General features: G+C 37.3%; 1 protein-coding gene across 4 annotated transcripts in view; it reads left to right on the top strand.

Moving 5' to 3' along the window:
• fhit (fragile histidine triad diadenosine triphosphatase) overlaps positions 1-24,202 on the top strand; it is a 942,594-nt gene that overhangs the window by 548,519 nt on the left and 369,873 nt on the right. For all 4 annotated transcript variants that reach the window (XM_059944248.1, XM_059944250.1, XM_059944247.1 and 1 more), the window contains 2 exons: positions 13,974-14,119; positions 19,199-19,228. In XM_059944248.1, the coding sequence (XP_059800231.1) occupies positions 13,974-14,119; positions 19,199-19,228 (176 nt within the window). The remainder of the gene's footprint in view (positions 1-13,973; positions 14,120-19,198; positions 19,229-24,202) is intronic.

The following is a 24,202-nucleotide window of genomic DNA, read 5'->3' as shown; positions in this document are numbered from 1 at the left end:
ACTGACAAATGAAACTAGTTAGTGCTTTGTAAATGGACTGTTTTAATCTTGAATTGAGTTGTTATGATACCAAAGCCCCTAATAGCGGAAATCACTAAGATTTTGCAAGGAAACAAAAATATGAAGTGGAAAGAATATACTTGACAAATGTTTATCAGAAGGAATTGAAGAGTTTTCTGGCTTTCAAATCTTGTTAATGAGGAGTACAAGACTTAGGTTTTAAAGTAATATCCTTTCTACCCTTTTTAAACAACAGAATAACTTTTGCACCATCAATAGCTCTCTCTGAGACGTGAAGTCGAGATATCGGCTTTTATTGACTGGAAGAAAGAACAAGCAGTAGTTGACCACCATACTACATCCTGGAGAAATGAGGGCCAGGCTCAGGCCTCAACCACCTTTACACTGGGGTCTGTGGGAGGAGCCACAGGAGAAGTCAGCAGGGGGCGTGTCCAAACAGGTAAATGTAGTTCACCACAATAACATTACCCATCTCCCAGTCTTCAGGAACTTCACCAGTGGCTAATGGTGAAGCAAATATCTTCACAAGGGCCTCTGCAATTTTGTCTCTTGGTTCCCACAAAGCCTAAAGGTGCACTTGGTCAGACCCTGGGAAGTTATCCAATTTATTGCACTGTAAAGTTGCAAATTCTTTAACTTTACTCTCTTAATTTCCCTCGTGTATTCTTAAGCTTTTTAAAGGGCTTCACTCAATCCCAACCTCCTAAACCCAATGTATGCTTCCTCTTCTTTCCTTGACCAGAGCCTCAATATCACTCATCAGCCAAAGTTTGCTCAACCTGCCAGGCTTATCCTTCCCCCAAAACAGGAACATACTGATTCTGGTCTCTTGATAGCACACTCTTGAAAGCATCCCACTTGCTATTTGTTCCTTTCCTTTCAAAGAGGCTCAACCAGTTGACCTCTTAGGTCCTGCCTAATTCTCCAAAAATTAGTCCTACTCCAGGTTTGGTCCCTAACTTGTAAACTTCTATCCTTTTCCATCTCTATCTTAAAACTAATAGAATTATGGTGAGTGGAGCCTAAGTGCTCCTTGACTCAGTTACATGCTTTGTTGCTGAAGATGAGGTCCAATATTTCACTCTCCTGAATAATCCCTTCTCTATACTGACTCAGAAAACTTCTGTGGGCACACTTCACAAACTGTACCCCATGCCGACTCTTACTGGGTACATTAAAAATCTCCTGTTAATACAACCATATTATTTTTACAACTATAAACAATTTCTCTTTACAACAGCTCCTCCAATTCCCATTGACTATTGGAGGTCTATAATACAGCTCCAATAGACTGACCCTCTCCTTGTTTCCAAGTTCTACCTATATAGCCTCTATGGACAACACCCTCCCCCCCCCCCCCAAGAATGTCATCTCTTGATAATGCTGTTATGGCCTCCTTTATCAAAAAAAGCTACAGCCCTCTTCACACTTCATATTCACATTTGTTGGAAAGGTCGGAATATCAACACTTAAAACTATATGAAATCAAGAGATATAGTTTAAGAAGATTATATCTTCATTCCACCTCTACCCTCTCCACATCTACCAATATCCATGTTAGTTTGATGCAAATTTATATTTTTACCAGAATTTATATCATGATGCCATGACACATTAATTTTAATTTGCCTTTTAGATTGTTAAAAATTACTAGCACAGGAAGTTTGTATTTTTGAATGGAAATAGGGTCAGAAGGGCATCCCCAGATTATGGGAATAGTATTTGAAACCTAGGCTGTAATGGAGTTTTTTGATGACAGAAAATTTGCTGATGTGATAAAGGCTTGGTGCAGTCAGAAATGGATTTTTCTAATTAGTTGAAATTATGAATACAAGAGTAAGATTTAAGATCAAAGAGCAAACCTCCAGAGATAAATACAGACCAAACAAAGTCCTCAAGCAAAAATATCATGGAAAGTTTGAGGGTGGTAAGACCTAGGGATCTTCTGAAGTCCAAGAAAGAAAAATTTGAATGTGATTGTTAAGATAAGATATTAGATTTATTACGTAGACCAGAAGTTTAGAAGTTTTTGCAAAATATGTGTTTGGGAAGTTAACTTTCTCTGGTATCTGCAGTATTATGCAAGGGACAAGTAGGAAGGAGTAATTCAGCAAGGTTATTGAAAGAAGCTTTGACAAGCAACAAAGATGCAAAACAAATGCTTGAGGGGCAGGTAGTACATTATTTTTTCATTAAAATAGCACAGTATTTCTAACAGTGCAATCACATATGTTGCAAGTGGAGAAATTCTTTTGATTTCAGATCAGTTGCATGGATAGTGTGTGAACGAAAGGTATTTTACAAGGAAATGAAATGGTAAAATTGTTGATTCAGACTCTGCTAGACCTTTTGATCAAGATTGTAATGTACATTTTCAGCTATATAACAGGCAGTTTTCAAGCACAATTAGTGTGGATTTTCAGTGCTCTTCCCTCACTTAGGACATGTAATGATTAATAGATTATATTTCCCTTTAATAACTTTGTAAATTAGGATTTATAGACATAATGTATCTTGCATTAGTAAATACATTTTAATGTGGTCATTAGAAAGTTATTATTTCTTTTACTGTTTTCATGAAATACACTAAATTACTTCATTGGCCCATTTCAGATGAATGTTTATCATTGGATCCCATACATTTAAGAAGCCTGAAGCACTTGAGTTGGAGACATTCTGGTGTATAGCAGCAAGGCTGTATTATTTGTCATTATTTTTGCACTTTAGCTTAAATATTTTACTTTTCCACTATTTTTCTTCAGGTACAATATATGGTATTCAAGTTTGAATGATGCAGTGACATCTGAGACTGAGAGAAATCTTCATATATTCTTTCTATTATTCCTTCATGAATTCCATGCACCAGGATAAAAGCATGATAATATATTGGTAGTGTATTAAATGTTTATGAATGTTCGATTCCATTTCTCTGTAATGGAGTTGCATCTAGTACAGTATAGGACCACTCAGAAACCAAAATTCGAAAAAGTCTTCCTAAAAATTATGTTTTTGTAATTGTGCTTAATGACAAATAATTTTGAAGGAAAAGATTGTTGTATGAGTAACCCTACATTCTGTTGCAGTATGTTTAACGCAATGTATCTACCTTAAATGGAATTTGTAAAATGTTCATACAACCAGCTTTGTAAAAGGTTCAGAAATTCTTCTCTAAATGGCTACTATGACTAAAATGGATCACAACCTTTTTGAGTTCTGCTCAGTATTGGGTAGTCTTAATCCTGTGAGTCACTCTAAGTCTGTAGCAGAAAGGGAGGAAATAAAGTAATTCCATTGTAACAGTGGTTCTACAACCAACTCACTTCCACATTATCTGGCAGCTGTACACCAGCTGATCTACACATCATTTCCTTTCTGAGTTACAGAAGTTTGTATAGGTACATGGATGGTAAGGATTTGAAAGGCAATGGTCCCTGGGCAGGTTGGTGGGAGAAGGCTGTTTAAATAGATCAGCATGGAATTAATGGGCCGAAGGTCATGTTTCTTTGTTGTACTTTTCAATGACTCAATGACTGTATTTTTAAATGCCATTTCAAAAATGAGAAACAATTCCTATGTCGTTATTTCTTATTGGTTGCCCTCTTCCACCCAGAATTAGCCTAATAAGTACAAATGATTTCAAGTTCAACATATGTTTGGTACCAATTCAGTATTTGCCCTGCTTCCCTGGTTAAAGCTATAGACCAGGAACCCCTGTACCCACTCCCCCCACCCCCACTACCCTCTTCCATTCAAAATCATTTCAAGCTGTCTACCAGGACATGTCTTATGTTTGTACTACTCTGATTTTTCAAAGAGATATCAAAATAGGCATTTGTTTACACCAAGTTGTTTTGGAATACCTGCAGTAATTTTTAAAAATGGGTATTTTTTTCTGTGAGAAGCCCATTTTCAGTTGGAAAAAAAAATTGATAAAAAGAGCATTTATGTTCTATTGCTCTAGTACGTGGAAGGATTTACCTTCTTAGTGGAAATAAAATGTAACCAACATAATTTCAAGTAATCCAAAATAAAACAAATTCCACTCTGAAATATATGAATCACAAAGCACAGCTGAAATGTAATAACTTTGCAGGTTATTCTATTTAATTAGAATGAGAGTACCAGTTATATGACTAGAAAAATACTTACTCAAGCAAATTGAGGAATTTCTAGTTGGTATAAGCCATGGGCAGACCCATGATGCTGAAGAAGCATGGGCGAGTTGCTCAAGTATATTTTGTAGTTGGACATTGTCACAATGTGCTTATGGGTGTTCAGGATGAAGGATTCAGGGATGGTCAAACCAAGTGCTTTTTCTTAGGTGGCATTTATCTTCTTGGTTCCTGGTGGAGCCACATTCAATTGTGTAGCAAACTCCTGACTTGTGTGTTACTGATGGTAGAAAGGCTTTGACAATCTGTAGGTGAGTTGTCACAGAATGTTCAGTCTCTGACCTACTCTGGTAGACATATTTATGTGGCTGCTCCAGTAAAATACGTTATTAATTATGATCCACAGGATGCACATGGTGGAGATTTCAGCAATGATAGAGCCATTTGGTTGTTAAACATATACTACAGTGGCATGCAAAAGTTTGGGGACACCTGGTCAAAATTTCTGTTACGGTGAATAGTTAAGTGAGTAGAAGATGAACTGATCTCCAAAAGTCACGAAGTTAAAGATGAAACATTCTTTTCAACATTTTAAGCAAGATTAGTGTATTATTTTTGTTTTGTACAGTTTTAGAGTGAAAAAAAGGAAAGGAGCACTGTGCAAAAGTTTGGGCACCCCAAGAGATTTGAGTTCTCAGATAACTTTTAACAAGGTCTCTGACCTTAATTAGCTTGTTAGGGCTATGGCTTGTTCACAGTCACTGTTAGGAAAGGCTAGGTGATGCAAATTTCAAAGCTTTATAAATACCCTGACTCCTCAAACCTTGTTCCAACAATCAGCAGCCGTGGTCTCCTCTAAGCAACTGCCTAGCACTCTGAAAATTAAAATAAATGATGCCCACCAAGCAGGAGAAGGCTATAAGAAGATAGCAAAGTGATTTCAGGTAGCCATTTCCTCAGTTTGTAATGTATTAAGAAATGGCAGTTAACAGGAACGGTGGAGATCAAGTTGAGGTCTGGAAGGCCAAGAAAACTTTCCAGGAGAACTGCTCATAAGATTGCTAGAAATGCAAATCAAAACCCCCGTTTGACTGCAAAAGACCTTCAGGAAGATTTAGCAGAGTCTGGAGTGGTGGTGCACTGTTCTACAGTGCAGCGACACCTGCACAAATTTGACCTTCATGGAAGAGTCATCAGAAGAAAACCTTTCCTGTGTCCTCACCACAAAATTCAGCGTCTGAAGTTTGCAAAGGAACATCTAATGCATTTTGGAAACAAGTCCTGTGGACTTTTCGGCTGCAATGAGCAAAGGTATGTTTGGAGAAAAAGGGTGCAGAATTTCATGAAAAGAACACCCCTCCAACTATTAAGTACAGGGGTGGATCAATCATACTTTGGGCTTGTGTTGCACCCAGTGGCACAGGCAACATTTCACTGGGAGAGGGAAGAATGAATTCAATTAAATACCAGCAAATTCTGGAAGCAAACATCACACTGTCTGTAAAAAAAAAGCTGAGGATGAAAAGAGGATGGCTTCTACAACAGGATAATGATCCTCAAAATCCACAATGGACTACCTCAAGAGGTGCATGCTGAAGGTTTTGCCATGGCCCTCACAGTCTCCCAACCTAAACATCATCGAAAGTGTGTGGATAGACCTCAAAAGAGCAGTGAATGCAAGACGGCACAAGAATCTCACAGAAATAGAAGCCTTTTGCAAAGAAGAATGGGAAAAAATCCCCCAAACAAGAATTGAAAGACTCTTAGCTGGCTACAGAAAGCGTTTACAAGCTGTGATACTTGCCAAAGGGGGTGTTACTAAGTACTGACCATGCAGGGTGCCCAAACTTTTGCTTGCCACTGTAAATGGTTAGACTCTATTATGTTGCTGATAGCTATTGCCCTGCACTTAGGTGGTTGGAATGTTAATTGCTATTTATTACTATCCACCAAAATAGAATCTAGGAATGTTTGCATACAGGGATGAATTGCTTCATTATTTGAGAGGGTTGCTAATAGAATTAGGCAAGCTGCTTTCATCAGAGAACATCTCCATTTTTGAATGTATGTAAGAAGGAAGGAGGCTGAAGCACAAAATGATAATGACTGGCCTTAGGATATGTTATGCTCAGCCAATTGGAGATGACAGTTTCCAAGATCCACAAAAAATAGTCTGCTATCAGTAAAACTGAGCATGGAAGTGCTGGATCTACATTAAAAACCCAAATGAGTCAGTAATGAATTTGTGAGAAAAGAAACTCGCCATGCTTATCTACACATATATCAAGGTTATGTACAGCATCGGGCCCTGTATAAAGCACATCTCATTTGTACGAGTAAATCCTCTGAAAGTATAAAGGATGATTTTAAAATCATCCTGGTAGAGTGAACTACTGGCACACTTCATTGACTTACTTCACATCATTTACACATTTATTGGGTTGCTCTCGATCTGTGTGATTCTTACACGCTGCAGTGGAGTTGAGAAGTCAAGGTTCCCAATGTTCAACAGGCCATTAAGTAAGGAGCTTGAAGGTTCACTTCACCAACCTACAGGTCATATGTTTAATTTCCTCTGCAGTGTTCCTCTTTAATTCAATGTTTCAGCTGGTATTGACTTTTGGAACAAATTTCACCACATATGCCAGTGATATTAAACTGATACTGAAAGCAGCATTTGAAGGGATTGTTACAGTGACTGTTGTATAGTAATAGAAGATATGAAATAAAAACTAATTATCATGAAAATCAATTTTATTAATTTTTATAGCAAAGTTAGAAGATAGAATAAAGGCATGGTTCCCAGTATATTAAACAAGGAACATCCTAGAACATCTGATTCTTGCCTTAAACAGCCCCAAGCAAATCTGAAGCAAGTTTGCAATCTATATGTTTGAAGTGCCTTATCTGCTATATTCTTAAGTGTAAACTCACTGTTTATGATTTTGGGCTTTAAGAGTGAGGAGTTCAGACCTGTTAGCTCTAATTTACAACTTAGTCCAGAATATTTTTCAGGAAAATGTCACCCTGAAATCAGTGTCTAAAACAGGAACAGAAAAGTAATATTTTAATGATTAGTTATGTTTGAAATACAAGCCTAGAAATTGTTGATTACCTTATTGGATTTGTCAAAGCATTACAGTGCTGCTCGGCAATGACCATTTTGGAATCTACTTCAAAGTATAAAAATGCCCAAACATCTAAAGAACTGCTGCAATCTTCCCTTGGTCCTTTCTGCAGCACACAAGAAAAATAGCATCTGTAACCCAGAGTGAATACAAGGGGTCATGGCGAGAGACCGGCAAGCAGGGTTCTATCAGAACCTGTGAGTATGAGCAGGAGATCAACACTTCATTGGTAAAGGGAGAGGAATGGGAGGATTTTGGGCCCAGATTTAGGTAGCCATGTTTCCAAATACTTACTCTATTGATTTCAACAGATGTGACTATGGAAAACAAATCAAATATATATATATAAATATATGCAGAGAGAGAGAGTGAGACACACACACACACACACTGTAATATCATAAACTTGGTGTAGGTAACTGAGATAAATAATTTCTATCTATTGTGTTCTTGTGCATGGATTTACAAATCCTCAATACAATTATCATCTATGGAGTGAAGGATTTTCGAACCTCAAGATCAGTTATATAAACGTCCTAATTTTAGATAGCTAACAATTAAATCTGAACATGGACATTGTTGTCAGCATCTCTCATCTAAACCCATACTGATTTTGTTTTCAATGGTACTCAAGGTATATATTTAATGAATCTGGGGTTAATAATTGATAAATGTATACAACCTGACTTTAACTGAAACAGCATGTAACAGTGGAGCTGGAATCGCATTGTAATTTATTTCTCAAGTTGCTGCATGTTGTCATATTAAAGAAGGAATCATGGTCCAGTATTTTGAATTATTGATGGGACTCTGTACTGTCCACTGACCTTTAATGAAAGTCGTAGGTTTTTTGTGAGAGTCTGAAAGTTACGTTTGGTGGCAAGATTTTGTTACGTACACGCAACAATCAGCAGTAATTGAACACACCTGGAGTCTGGTTTTACTGTTAACAGAACACTATTTTATTAGTAACTACGTAATATAGTAACTTAAACCAGGTAAATCAAGAATTAACGGTGTTATGCATATGTAAATATATAAACCCCCAAACTTCTTCAAGCTTAGGTGGTAAATGATACAGTCTTACGATGGGGCGGTAAATGATACAGTCTTACGATGGGGTACTCTTGACTAATAGAAGCAATCATCTGTATGCCTCTAAACCACCTTATGAAGCAATGCTACTGTCTTCATGAGCCCTGAGACATGTCCACCAAGGTCCCTCTTTTCCTCAGGATGCCGTGAGTCAGCCCATTCATTGTGTATATTCTAACTTCATTGTGAATAGCCAAAAACCATTACCTCACTTTTTCAGCATTAAATTCCATCTGCTATTGTTCTGCATATGTTACCAACTCATCAATATTATTCTGCTGTCAAAAACCGGCCTCCTCATTATCAACAAGACCATCAATCATTATGTCATCTTATTAGTCATTCTTCCTACATGTATATCCAGATTGTTAATACACTCAGTGGCCACTTTATTAGGTATAGGAGTGGAACCTGGAGTGGTTTTCTGCTGCTGTAGCCCGTCCACTTCAAGGTTTGTCATCTTGTGCATTCAAAGCTGCTCTTTTCCACACCACTGTTGTAACATGTGCTTATTTGAGTTGCTGCTGCCACCTTAACAGCTTCAACCAGTTTGACCATTCTCCTCTGACCTCTCTCATTAACAAGGCATTTTCACCCACAGAATTTTTTTTTCATTTTTGTTTTTCAAGCCATTCGCTGTAAATTCTTGAGACTGTTGTGTGCGGAAAATCCCAGGAGATCAGCAGGTTTTGAGACCCCATCTGGCACCAACAACCATTGCATGGTCACCACTAAAATCACAATTCTTCCCCATGCTGATGTTAGGTCTGAACAACTGAACCTCTGGATCGTCTTTACATGCTTTTCTGATTGACTGATTAGATATTTGCTTTAACGAGCAGGTGTACTGGTGTACCTAACAAAGTGACCCCTGAGTGTCTATACACAAACAAACATCTAGGGACCTGGCAGTAATCCTTGTGCTACAGAAGCTTCCAATCACAGAAACAACCCTCAAGCATCAACTTCCACCTCCTATCAAAGCTAATTTCAGATCCAGTTTGCCAAATTACCCTAGATCCCACAGACCACCTTCCCATGAGCATTCTTGTGCCCTTTCATCAACTGCACTACCCTCATCAAGGTGTACCGAGTTAGAGTTTTGAAAGAAACAATCAAATTGGTTTGACAGAAGTTACCTCCAAAAACAATCTATCGTGACCATCCTTAATTAATCCCTGCTTATCCTGGTGAGGAATAATCTTGCCTTTCAGAATTTATTCCAAAAATTTCTTTGCCATTGATGTTAGACTCACTGGCCTGTAACTTACTCCTCTGACAAATAAGTAGGATAATTGATACAATGTATTAATCTCAGGAATGATCCCTAGACCTCTTATTTACCTATTAAGATGTTCCTTAAAATCTGTTTCTTCATTCTAGCTTATGATCCTCTCTCCTGAGATATTTTGGTATAATATATTGTTTGTTAACACTCCAAAGAAGTTCTTCAGGGATACCTAACTTTTAATGTTATTGCAGAAATAAAAGTTATTTATTGATAGTTATGAATTGAATTAATAGCTCAAAAATTACAAATGTGTACAAATTGATCACATTTTGCTTATGTAAATAATAGCTTTCTCACTGAAGATAGTTATTCAAAAGCATTTCCCCTTATTAATTTTATATCTTGACTTTTACTTTTTTATTAATTGTAGATAAATTCTCCACAGCCATCAGGACTCTCCTGGACCCATCATAATTTTCTGTCAGTTGCTACATGACATTGAAAAATGAGACAAATTAGCTGGAAAAGGATTGTAGCACTTACCCACTGTTTAGAATCTCTCATGTCTCGGACCGGCAGCATGGTTGGGCTGCTCAGGCAATTTGTTATTGTTCGGTCATGCTAGTTGCCAAGCTTCTTGGGTATTGGGTTATCTTAAAGCTGTGTGAGGTGAACACAAAGATGGAAAGTACTAGTGGACCTCTTTTAGTCTCAGACTGCTTGTGATATTTGTGGACAACATTTTCTCATTAAAGAGGATTTCTTTGGGTTTTTTTTCAATCTTTTGTGAATTTTGTATTCTAACTCTGCATCGTTTACTAATTCCATCCCTTCTTCTAAGTTTTAATGATGTTAATGTGTAATATGTTATTAAACTACACAGCCTTTAAAATAGTTGAATGTACTTTATATAAAAAAGTAGTATCTGATCCATTTTATTAATTTACTTGTATGATTAAAGTATTAAATTCCATCATAAATGGGTCAAATTTATAAATATTCATAAATTGGAACAGTAGAATCATGAATATATTTTTCTTACAATATGTAACAGAAACTTCCACTACAATATTAATGTGATTAGTATCTTTAATGTATGATTAATATTGAAAGATATAAAGCATAGTCCTTTCATTACTCCAGGTCATTTCACACTGCTATACAGTAGTTTTATATGTAATGATTTACTCTTGAAATTCAGTGATTGCTCTTACATGGATGAAAGAGCTAATGGTTAGCACAGAGTAAAGTGTAACCCCCAGCAAATAGGTTTCTCTTGATACTGATCAATGTAAGGATCTGACCTAGATACTGGAATAATCTCTGTTCTTCAAATGGTATCATTGGACCTTGAGGACCTATCCAAGCTGGTATTAAATTTCATCTGGAAAGCACCGTAATATCAGTAGCACTTCCTCAGTCCAGCACTGCAAACTCAATTTAAATTACACAGCCAATCTTGCAATAGGTTTGGAATTTACAATACCTTGAACTCAAGTAGGAATCGAAACTGCACAATTTTGTCCCGTGTGTCACGTGAATCGTGTCAGGCACTTCATTTGCAAGCAGAGATCCCTTTCAATTCAATCACTCCCACTTTGTTAACATGGATTAGAATCTGGACCAGAATTTCTTGTCAGCAGTCTGTGGAGTGCCTAATTTAGTTAGTATTTGAATATGCTTACTGTGAATTAAACATCTGTTTCAGCTAACCACTGCTCAACAACATCGTTCAAAGTTCAAATTAAATTTATAATTTACTGTATATGTCACCATATACATAGATTAGAATCTGGACCAGAATTTCTTGTCAGTAATCTGGGGAGTGCCGAATTTAGTCTGTGTTTGAATATGCTTATTGTGAAACACTGACAGCACATTTAAACATCTGTTTCAGCTAACCACTGCTCAACAACAGTGTTCAAAGTTCAAAGTAAATTTATTATGGAAGTACATACTGTATATGTCACCGTATGCAGTGCTTATAAAGAGAATTCACCCCCCTTGGAAGTTTTAATGTTTTATTGTTTTACAACATTGAACCACAGTGGATTTAATCTAGCTTTTGATGACACTCATCAACAGAAAAAGACGTGTCAAAGTAAAAACAAATCGCTACAAAGTGATCTAAATTAGTTACAATATAAAACAAAATAATTGATTGCATAAGTATTCACCCTCTTCAGGTCAGTATTTAGTAGATGTACCTTTGGCAGCAATTATAGCCATGAATCAATGTGGATAGGTCACTATTAGATTTGCACATCTGGACACTGCAATTTTTCCCCATTCTTCTTTACAAAACTCATTTTTGCTTAACCTAAAAATATTTGTTTCTCCAACTTATCTTAGTGCTGGTGAAATGAATGTTTGTCGACCTGAAATGTTCACTCTCTTTTTCTCTCCATTGATCCTACCTGATATATTTGCAATCTTTCCTGTTTGTTTTTTTTAACCATTTTGGTGGCCTATTGTGGTACATAGATATGGATAGATAGGAGAAAGTCAAGTGAAATAAACAAAAATGTAAGCACTGCAAAGGGCAAGATACCGGTGCAATGACATATTAATTTATTATTTCTACTACTGATAGATTTTCACTTTATGTATTTGTACAAGAAAAAATACATGGAAGGATTTATAACAGTGCTGAAGTGTTTGAGTGTTTTTACCTCTAATCTAAGACAGGCCAATTAGAATCAGAGAGAGATGCCACGCAGAAATAAATCCTTTGGCCCCTTGAATCTGAGATGACCATTAACCAGCAATGTATTTCTAAATCTATCCCATTTTTTATTCTCAGCACATTATCATCAACTTTTCATGAATTACATTACTTATGTACATGTGAAGGACAACGTACAGTAATTGATTATCCCGTCAACCCACAAATCTTTGTGAGGTGGGAGAAAACCAGAGCACCCACAGAATCGTATACTATCACAGAAGACAGGCAAGTCTACATGGGCAATGCTAAGGTCAGGGTTGAATCGAGGTGTCTAGCTCTGTGAAACTGCTGCTAGACCCACTGTATCATTGCACTTTAAATTCTTAAATCTATGAAAGTGTTCACCCCAATATGTCTCCTAAAGTACAATTCATCATAAACTCCACAATCCTCCTTTCCTCTAGTGCCCTAAAACCACTTTGTCAATGTTGCTTCCATTGAATTTCATCAATAAAAATAATTTCTAAATAGTTTATGCCTAAGCAGTTTGATTATGTTAATTGTGATTCAGTCAGAGGTGAAATGAACTACACAAAGACGTTAAACCAACATTGCAAGAACTCATTATCACATTATTATGTTGTGTTTTGAAGGCTGAAGACAAAAATGTTATAAAGTAAGAAGGTTCTTTCAATAGCATCTAAAAAAGAACTTGAAAGAAAAGATCTGATATATTCGTTAGGCAATCTATTTTTTAATGTGCTACTTTATAAAATAGAAAGCAATACTTTCCTACATTTATAACCTGCATGAGGAATTAAACAATTTGGTCTTCAGTCAGCTCTGACTCCAGAATTTCTCAGCGCAGAGGTCAGTGTTTGCCCTTGCATTGGGTATGAGGTATATAAGAGATGGAAAAGAAAATTGAAGGTTATCACATTATTGAGAGTAAGTATTCATATAAAAGTCCATAAAGAATAACACACACTGGAATATGTTACATGGCAGCCATGCATATTACAGTTCAGATCCTGTCATAAACTGCCAGAGTGTTAGGTTGAGTGGCTTATCAGCTGAATTACAAGATGCCAAATTATCTTGAAGTATATTCCAGCATGTGTTCTTTATCAAGTGTATAATTAGGATCTGTGGGTCTAATGGGATTTATTCCGTTTCTTTGTTATGACAGACTTTGATGGCTCTAACCCTCCTGGCTGTTGAATCACAAAACATGAAGTGCAGTTGTGGGAGAGAATTCAAATTTTCAGTGTTATCAATCATAGTGTTGCATCTTCAGTTTAAATGCCACTCAGCCGATAAGCGCATTCAGCATGAGTACCTATATAATTTAAGCAATGAACTTCAATTCAGTTTAAGGATTATGAAAATTGGGTTTTACCAACTGTAAAATTGCTATTAGAAATTTTGTACAGTGGATTTTGAACTTAACCTTCTGGCCTCATATTCAAACCTTCAGTCTCAGGTCAAACATTATGATAAATTCCAAATATGTATTGACAATTTTGATGAAAGGAAAAGAGGGCATTTTCAGATGGTATTTTCAACTTGACTCGAGAAACATTTGTAACTTTTTGGAAAATTTGTTTCCTGAGAAATTAACGGCTCAAATCAAGCCGTGAGTGTTTCGATTATATTGTTAAATTTGCTTGATTTTCTTTGTGATCAAAGATATGTTTCCTTGACTGCATACAATAAAGATGTGCTGGTGTGTCCAGTCAGAGTAGTGGAACGGTTTCAAGATCTTCATCCAGAGGAAATCACAGACTTATTTCAGACAAGTCAGAAAGTGGCAAAAGTTGTGGAGCGACATTTCAAAGGGACATCTTTAACCATTGCCATTCAGGTTTGTAATTTCTTTTAATAATGAGTGACTGGAAGCACTGTAATAGTTGAAGTACCTAGTATGACCACAACATTGGGGGAATATGAATCAGATGCTTTTCTCCAGGCATTGTTCAGTTGTTTGGTTGAATGACCTGTAGAATCTCTCCATTTGTCTCCTATAGCTATGCAATGAGCATTCGCTGGTTTGGCTATCACTGTGATAAGCTTCACTTCTGTGTGAATGTACTGAAAATGGAGGCCATTTCCAAACTTATGGCATTGGTTAATTCTGGTGTTATCCAAGAAAATTAAATTCATTATTCAGTAGAAGTAAAATGATCAATCATAGATAAAGGCAGATTGGCAAAAGAAAAAAAGGCACCCAGCAATCTGCAGCTCATCTTTTACATTTATGATGAAGTGCTACACATTCCTTTTTCATGTTGCCGAAAGAAGGCACTTGCATCATATAGGTTCCTTTCACAACGATTTTCCTTTATTGTCAGGAATAGAATCCTGCAGAGGCTGCATATCTGAAATAAACTGGAAAATAATTAAGATACCTAGCAGAACAGGTAGAGGCTGTGGAATGAGCAACACAGGTTAAGGAACTGTTAATAGAAATATTTTATGTAGGGCTTTTTATTCATAGTTCAAAGTAAAATTTGTTATCTTCTGATTGTATATAGTGACATGCAGGTAATAAATGTATTATAATTAAATTTATTTATTACCTGCATGTCACTACATACAACCAGAAGATTATTTTCCCTATAGAAATATTGTGAAACTATCTGATGAAAGCAGTTCATGCAAGGAAGCCCACCAGTCTCTCAGAGATGAAGCAGTTTTGTATGGAGGAATGGTCTAAAATTCCTCCAAGCTGATGTGCAGGACTGATCAATGGTTACTGAGAACATTTGGTTGAAGATATTGCTGTACAAGGGGGTCACACCAGTTACTGAAAGCAAAGGTTCACATACTTTTTCCAACAAATACAGCTAATATTGGATAATTTTTCTCAATAAATAAATGAACAAGTATAATGTTTTTGTATTATTTATTTAATGGGGTTCTCTTTATCTAGTTTTAGGACTTTTCTGAAGATCTGATCTCATCTTAGGTGATATTTATGCAGAAATAGAGAAAATTCTACAGGGTTCACAAACTTTCTAGCTCCACTGTACATCATTTTTTGATTCTAACATTAAAAGTGTCCACAAAGATTAATGCAATGAAGGAAATATCACTGTGATTCAGTTCTACTCAGGATACCCACACATAAAGAAGTAAAAGACATTTATGTTTTGTGTGGTTTCCATTAAAAATCTAAGAATATCCTTTATTAAATTGCATTGGTTTTGTACTTGAGGAAGTTATTTCCCACTGGGTGTAATAATCAGACTTGACCCGGAAAATAAAAAAAATTCATGTAACAGAATTGATTTTAACACAACCTGCTCTAAACCTAAATCCTGAGTAGGTCTCCTCCAAATACTTGTGATATATAGGCCAGCTATGTAACTTACTCTGAAAATACAAATCAGTAAATACAATCTTTAAATTAGTGTTTGAGTGCCATTGCATACAAGGTTTCCAGAGTTTCAGCTCTCCCTCATCTTTCTTTTCTGCAAAGGGCCCTTCAAGCATCCTGATATAGAAATCCCAAGATTTCAAAATGCTGCTTTTTACCGTGCTTTCTTGAATTGTGAAATGTTTCATCTTCACAGAAGAGCATCACAAACATTTTCAGTGAGTCTGAAAAGTAGGAATCCTGTGAGAGTGAAGAACTTCAAATAATCAATACCAGTAAAGCAAAAGAACTGAGAAAATTAATTAAGGCTGATCACCAGTTGGCTCACATTCAAAGGTTCTGAAAGACATAGATACATAGATATCATAGTTTCAGTACTGGCTAGAAGGGCCGAAGGGCCTACTTCTGCACCTACTGTCTATTGTCTATTGGTCCCAATAGATTGGTAGGTAGATAAAGCAGTATTGTTATCTAAGCAAAAGGGTAGATCAAACAGGGTTATAATTAACTTGTTTACCTGAAAAAATTGAAGCCTAACTAATGATGAATACAGTTCTAGCTTAACCTCCTTGCTGTTATATTTCATATCTCAGTTAATAAAGGAAAGGTTCCTCTCAGCCCTTTTGACCACCTTTTTGCCTTACAAATTTATGTACTGTATACTTTTCTCTTGCATTTAGCCTTCCAAAATGCATCAGGTCACATTTAACCAGATTAAACACCTGCTGTTTCTCTACCCAAATTTCCAAGTGATCTATATAACCTGTTGTACCTTGGGCAACCTCCCTCGCTATCAACAATTCCACCATGTATCAACTGCAAACTTAAAAGTCAGACTGTCTGCTACATTTTCAATGAAACCATTAATATGTATTATGAACAACAATGGTCCCAGCTCTAATCATTGTGGAAAACCTCTGGTCACAGACACTGAGTAATACCCTCCCATCATTTGGTCAATACTCTATGACCAAGCTAGTTTTGGATCAGTTTACGAACTCACTTGATACCCTGTGATTTAATCATCTGGATGAGCCTACAATCAGTTTGGATTTTGCCTTGATTGAGGTGAAGGTGGATAAACTTGGATTGTTTTCTCTAGAGTACAGTAGAGTATAGGATACCGAGGGGCTAGCAGCCAGAAATATATAAAGGGTAAATGGTTAGAGCTTTTCCCCTTAGGTTAAAATGGCAAATACTAGATGGCATAGGTTTAAGGTAAGAGTGCGAAAGTCTAAAGGAGATTTGCAAAGCAACTTTTCGTACTCAGAGCACGGTAGGTGCCTGAACGGCTACAGTGATTGGCAAAAGTGATACAGACCTGGAGAAGGGAAAGGATCATGGGATGGGAGGCCTCAAGTTGGAGGAACAACACCTTATATACCGGCTGGGTAGCTTCCAACCTGATGGCATGAACATTGACTTCTCTAACTTCCGTTAATGCCCCTCCTCCCCTTCTTACCCCATCCCTGATATATTTAGTTTGTTTTTTTTCTCCCTCTGCCCATCACTCTGCCTGTTCTCCATCTTCCTCTGGTGCAGCTCTCCCCCTTTCTTTCTCCCTAGGCTTCCTGTCCCATGATCCTTTCCCTTCTCCAGCTCTGTATCACTTTCGCCAATCACCGTTCCAGCTCTTAGCTTCACCCCACCCCCTCCGGTCTTCTCCTATCATTTCACATTTCCCCCTCCCACTCCTACTTTCAAATCTCTTAGTATCTTTCCTTTCAGTTAGTCCTGATGAAGGGTTTCGGCCCGAAACGTCAACAGCGCTTCTCCCTATAGATGCTGCCTGGCCTGCTGTGTTCCACCAGCAAGAAATGTGAACCATGTTTGGCACAGATATAGTGGGTCAAAAGGCCTATTCCCGTGCTCTATTATTCTGTTTTGTCATCCCAATTATTGTGTATTCTCTAGACTTGCTATAATAAATAGTATATTTAATGAATCATCAATGAAAACGTACTTTAGAGAGAAATAAATATAAATAGAAGTATCATATAAATTTACTGTTTTAATTAAGGTTGGTGACCTTTTTCATATGTGTCTATGCTTTATCGGGGAGAAAGATGAGGGGCTCAATGCATTTTGAACCCAATAACCTCCTCCACCGGTCAGTAAATTATTGAACATGCCCGGATACAACAGTGAGTCCTGGGACAGAGCAAGAGATCAGGTACCCTCTGGCATTTGATGTCCATTGTATTCCATACTACAGAACCCAGGGTGGAAGTTGACAACATGCTTATGCATGCACTACAGCTCGTTCATAGTTCCTTATGAAACTGACAGCTACCCATCGTCGTGATTTGGCTCAATAATAGATAGCTGTGTGGGAGCGGGAGCTGTGAGAAGGATGCAAACAGTCTGCAAAGTGTTGCAAGCAGTTAAGTAAGTGAAGTAGAAATTGACAGGTGTAATTTATCTGGAAAAGAATGTGATTTTATTCATTTTGAAGAGTCATATAACAGAGTACTTTTTTAAATGGTGATAAACTTGTAAACATCAGTGTATAGAGATGTATGGGAGTGGTGGAGGCAGAGGCAGTGCAGTAGAAATTTGTTGTTTTGAATCCTAGATGTGTGGTTTCCCCATGGGGAAACACTGAGCAAAATGTATCCATACTTACTGGAGTGTAGGAGAATAAGATGCAATTTCTTTGAAAATTATATCAGGCTTTGAGAGGATCAGGCAGTGTTGATGCTGAGAAGGTGTTTACTGTGGCTGGAGATTGCAAGGCGACAATATATTGTCTCAGGATAAGGTTTAGGATTGATTTGAAAAATCTTGTGCCCTCAGGTTTGTGAACTTTTGCATTCTCCACCCTGGAGCTGTGTTTACTCAATTGTTGAGTAGCAGCAAATACATTCAAGGATGAGATTGATTTCTTTCGTGTTCAAAGATTTATCAAGAGATATAAGAACCAGGTGGTGGACATGAACTAAAGGCAGAGGATTGGCCTTGAACTTATTGAATAATGAAGCAGCTCAAGGGGATGCTCTTTTTTTTAAACTTTCTTATTGCCTAGTAGCCATATAGCCTCCCAGTCTCACTGGCTGCCAAGCAGGAAATATTATAAACTAGTTCTCATGAGATCCTGCAATTATATTTGCCTGGAATCTCATCTTTCCAGCATTTGAGTTTTCCAACTTTAGCTTCCTCCATCTTTCCCTGTGAAAATCAACGTCAATGGATCATTATCAACACTGCTTAAAAAGTAATGAGAAATAATAATTTAAAAATCTATATACTATTAACAAAAGATAATCACAAATTAATTAAGTAACTTAATGGAATGATGCTAAGTCCATTCAGATATATAATCTACCACATAGAGTTTCTACGATCACATCATTAGAATTCAAAGAACTTTATAAGAAGAGGATTAGTTTTCACATATATTTCAGAGTAAAAAAACAACCTTATTGCTCAGCTCATATATAAATCTGATTCCAATCACAGCATTACTATAGCTTTAACTGTTTTGGAAAGAACACTTTAATTGACTGGCACTAGATTATAGTGAAACATTAGTGTCTCATGCTTATCTCTTCTTCCTTCTTGTAGGATGGTCCAGAAGCTGGACAGACAGTGAAAGTGAGTAATTTTTAATATTTGCTTATACTGTGCTACTGAAGATATGATTAGCAATTCCTCTGTTGGAACAAGAGCTGTGTAATTTGAGTTACAAGTCCATTCAGTTATATAGCTGTCATATCATTTAAAAACTTAATTGTTATAGCAGAAGAATGCTATTTATAATCCATGCAGTGAAAATTGATTGAATATTTACTCAGGTGTTCTTCAGGAATGAACTTGTGGACTAAATTAGGCACTGGGATAGCATTAGGTGATTAACCCATATCCATTTCTGCTTGCTGATTACCAAACATACCCGCCTACAGCCTACAAAAACTATCCTGTTCATTGGTTGCACTCTTAAGCATGGGGAGTGGGCAAAATCATAATCTGCTAGCTTCCGTCTCTTAAAGGGGATGGCGTGTGCTTGGGGCCTTAATGGAGTGACTGGGATGTAGGAAAGATGCCCATTAATCGCAGTGGGTCAGACACACAATCACATTGAAGCATTGAGCTATTGAGGGCAATGTCGGGAGTTAAGCCTCAATAATGAAGATACTGCGTTTTAAAAACTTAAAAGTGATCATTTTCATAAATTGCCAAATGGTACCAAAATCATTTGCACTGGACCCTATGCTCTTCCCCATCTTCTTGGGCAGTTCTTTGGGATCATGGATAAAATCTGCTCTGATTTTGTAGATTTCAGAAATTAATATAGGAATTGTGTTCACCTCCATGGGTAGTCCATGGGGTAGTTGATAGGACATATAGGTGAGAGGTTTGTGAGGTGGTCAGCTCTTCATCACTTACCCATGGCTTTTAATTCATGGCCTTGAGGTTTCCAGCAGCATTCCAAGTGCTCCTTCACCACAGTGAGCAATAGTTCAGTGGAGATGTTCCACTTCTTCAAGAAGTATCCTAGCACATTCTTGAAGCTTTGTTTCTGGACTCCTGGTAATCTTCCCACAACAGAGCTCAGAATACTGTGTCCATTTTGGGAATCTGGTGACTGGAATATGAATAATGTGGCCTGCTCAGTTAGCTTCCTGTGTGTAACTAGGGCCTTATTGTGGGGATGTTGGCCTGGAGGAGGACTTTGGTGTTGGTTCACTTTCTAATGATTTCTAAACTGTCACAGCGACACAGCAAACTCTTCCAATAGCTGAGCAAGGAGGTCTGCAACACCTAAATGGAAAATGAATATTCTGTGCTTTCTCAGGATGACAGCATTTTATTTTCTACCCCTGCATCTGCTTCCTGTCAACCTGCCAGCCTGGATTGTTGTATTTAAGTTCAAAACCCGGCTTAGTATTGGCCTCTTCCAGAAGTCAGGAATTGCCATGCAGGACCAAAAGCACAGACAAAGGTAAATGGAAATTAAGACCATAAGACATAGGAGCAGAATTAGGCCATTTGGCCCTTCGAGTCTGATCTGCCATTTTATCGTGGCTGATTTATTATCCCTCTCTCAGTATTCTCCGGCCTTTTCTCTATAACCTTTAACAGGCTTACTAGTCAAAAAACTATGAACCTCCATTTAAAGTATACCCAATGATGTTTTTCTCAGTCACCTGAGGCAATGAATTCCACAGATTCACCACTCTCTGGCTGAAAATAAAAGTTCCTCCCTATCTCTGTTCTAAAGGAATGCCCTTTTATTCTGAGACTGTGCCCTCTGGTCCTGGTCTCCCCACTATAGAAGATACCTTCAGCACATCCACTCTGTTTGGGCCTCTCAATATTTGATAGGTTTCAATGAGACCCTCCCCTCATTCTCCTAAACTCCAGCAAGTACAGGCTCAGTGCCAACAAACGCTCTTTGGATGTTAACCCTTTTATTCCCAGGATCATTCTGATGAACCTCCTGTCTACCCTCTCCAATGTCAGCACATCCTTTCTTAGTAAGGGGCCCAAAATGGCTCACCATATTCCAAGTGTGCTCTGATCAATGCATTATAAAGCCTAAGCATTACATCCTTACCTTTATATTCCAGTCCTCTTGAAATGAATACTAACATTGCATTTCCCTTTCTTATCACCAAATAAATCTACAAGTTAACTTCAGGGAATTTTGCACTTGGACTCCCAAGACCCTTTGCACCTCGGATTTCTGAATTTACTCTACATTTTGAAAATAGGCTACACCTTTATTCCTCATATCAAAGTACAGTGGACTCTGGTTATTTGGGACACATCAGGACCTGTATACTTTGGTCCAATTAAGCGGACGGACCAGTTAGCCAAAGTTTCATGGAAATAGTTAAAAAGCTATACAGAAGACAAACTACATTTTAACTCAGTAACAAATTATGCATTTAAATGAAATACAGAATTAATTACTACCAAAACTACTATTGTACTATAAAACTGCGTGTTAGTTTCTAATAGTTATCAATGGAGGAATTAATTCAGTGTACACTGACGTGCTCTTTTGATTGACTGTAAATGAAGAAACTCAATGCAGACACCTACTGCAAATAGTAGACTGCCGTCAATCCGTGTTTTCAAATCACCACCTCCAAATCTTCATTTTAATTGTAACATTCAAGATTATGGTCGACACCTTCAAATTCTTCATCGTTCCTAACTTGTTGATGTAGTGAAATTGTTTCATTTTCACTCCCAGCCTTATCTTCTATCACCAAGCCTGAATGCTTGAAACTGCAGTGAGTAAAATGGTTCTAAGTTGTCTTAATGCATGTTACTCACCAACTATCAGTGGAAAAAAGCCACTGCTTTTTGAACACAACCACAAGTGATACTATTTAAAAACTACACATAGAAACAAGCTGGATGAACTAAGCAGGACGGGCAGCATCCATACCATAGCATCTGCAGTGTACTTTGTGTTTACTATTTAAAAACTGTTTGCTCTAAGTACAGTGTAGTGTCTAAAGGCTGCATGATGTGTATGTGACTGATGTGAATTACAAAATGTTTGGCAACAGTTGCCTGCCTCAATTAAGCAGCATAGTGACCCAAATAAATGAAGGGAATCTCAGTTGTTTTGTCAATTTGCTTTTGTTCTTTAAGATTTGTCTCAAATAAGTGGCTGCCCCTATTAACTGATGACCCAGTCAACAGGAATCCATTGTACCATGACCATATAACTTCCCTACTATTCCATGGATAACAAAGCAATCCGTTAGGTTGACTTATTTAAGTTTATCAGCAGCATAGCCTGATTCCATTTATTATATTGGTTTATAATGTTTATCTTGTGGTGTTTTTTTTTTGATGTGACCAATCCGACTCTGAAATGGTTAGACAGGGGAGGCAAAATAACGGATTTCTAGTGAATGATTAAAATGTGCGGTGTTCATATTAGTTACCCACTGACAACCCAATCAGAAAAAAGCCTTTCTGATTGCCTCCTCCTTTGGTCTTGCACAGTAACCTTGCCTTTCTTTTAATGTCTGTAATCCTGGGTGTCTAAACCAATTTTATTGTGATGGTAATTTTATGAAACATGTAGTGCAGCATCATAAGTGCTGAAGCCCACTTCACTATGTTGTGTAGAGCTTCTCCAAAACAGTTTAAGTAGTTAACAGTAGTTTAACAGTCAAGTGTTATTTTAACATTAATTTACCTCTGTTATACCTTAATGCATAAAAAAGGAGGAAACTGTTTTATCATTCAGAAACTTTATTTTCTTGAAACTTGCTGATGCATGTGTCTGTAAACATAGCCTTTATATATCAACCAAAACGATGTCTGTCAAGAAACAAAGCAGTGATGTAAACTCAGCCCCTATCTCATATGCACTATGACCCCTGCTGGCTTGGAGGAGGGCAGCTATTAGTAATATGCATTCAATTAAGCACTTTGAGTGTATATGTTTTATGATTATTGTCATGTAAGAATGTAATAACTGCTGTACTATTCCATGAGCTCCTGACAGATCCTGTGCTTCAAATCCATTTTTGCAACATGCAGAGAACTTTTCCCACCCTTCTTTTCAGACGTGCACATGGGTCAAGTTTGAGAGACCTGGAGTAAGTGGTGAAGATCTCAGAGAGGGTTAATTTTTGTAAATTACTACAGATCCCAATTAATCATAGAGTGTTCATGACTATATTTTTGAAAGCTGAAGTTTTGGAAACTGAGCTACAAGGATATTTGTTTGCAAAGCACAAAGGCAGCCACTGTTGCTCTACACCTTGAGTAAAAGGTATTTTCACACCTCTCATGATGAACAATAAAACTGCAGTTGAATCTAGCCATATACAATGCAAAACTCTGAGTTTCTGATTACAACTGAGCTCAAAAAGTAAATTTATCTACCCCATGCAGAGAAATCTGCATAGCCACGATACCAGCATGACAACGTGCTGTCTTTAGCTTCCGTTGATTATGCTTAACTAAAACTTGGTAATATTCTCCCATTTTTGGAAGATGCTATAAGTAGATAAAGCTAACAGCAAAAAATGTATTTCACATACAATAAGCTGAAAAGCACTTCATTTTACAATGTGTGCCCCTAAAGCCTTAGCAAAAGTGATCTTTTCTTCCCAGCAGAAGCAGCAGCAAATGGTATTTCAGAAAGTAATGTCTACACCTTTCCCTTCAATAAAGCACTTGCATCACTAGATCCTTTAACATTCACCTCCACACCTCTTACTCCTTTCTTTACTCATCTACCAGCTTGGACTTCTTACTTTTCTGCCTGAAGGTATAATTTTTAACTCTGCTGTGGGCAGGACCCTGTGGTCAACTGAGTGTACTCTGTAGACTCTGCCTTATTTTCATTTCATTGACTGTAGCCTAAAGGCAGTATGAGCAATGAGTAGATTAGTTCTATTTAGTTCTCCCTGATAATTTTGAAAAAAATACTGCATATGCAGGAAATCTGAAATGCCAACATTAACTTCTACAAATACTTGGCAAGTCAGGCAGCAGCTGTGGAGAGAGAAGTAGATATAATGTTACAGATCAATGGACCCTTCTAATGTCCTACGTCATTGGCTCAGAAGTAGCAATCCCACCTCTGAG

The sequence above is a fragment of the Hypanus sabinus genome, chromosome 19, assembly GCF_030144855.1.
Source record: "Hypanus sabinus isolate sHypSab1 chromosome 19, sHypSab1.hap1, whole genome shotgun sequence".
NCBI classification, from domain to species: domain Eukaryota; kingdom Metazoa; phylum Chordata; class Chondrichthyes; order Myliobatiformes; family Dasyatidae; genus Hypanus; species Hypanus sabinus.
Note: the sequence above shows the minus strand (reverse complement) of the source record. Positions and strands in the feature narration are given on the sequence as shown.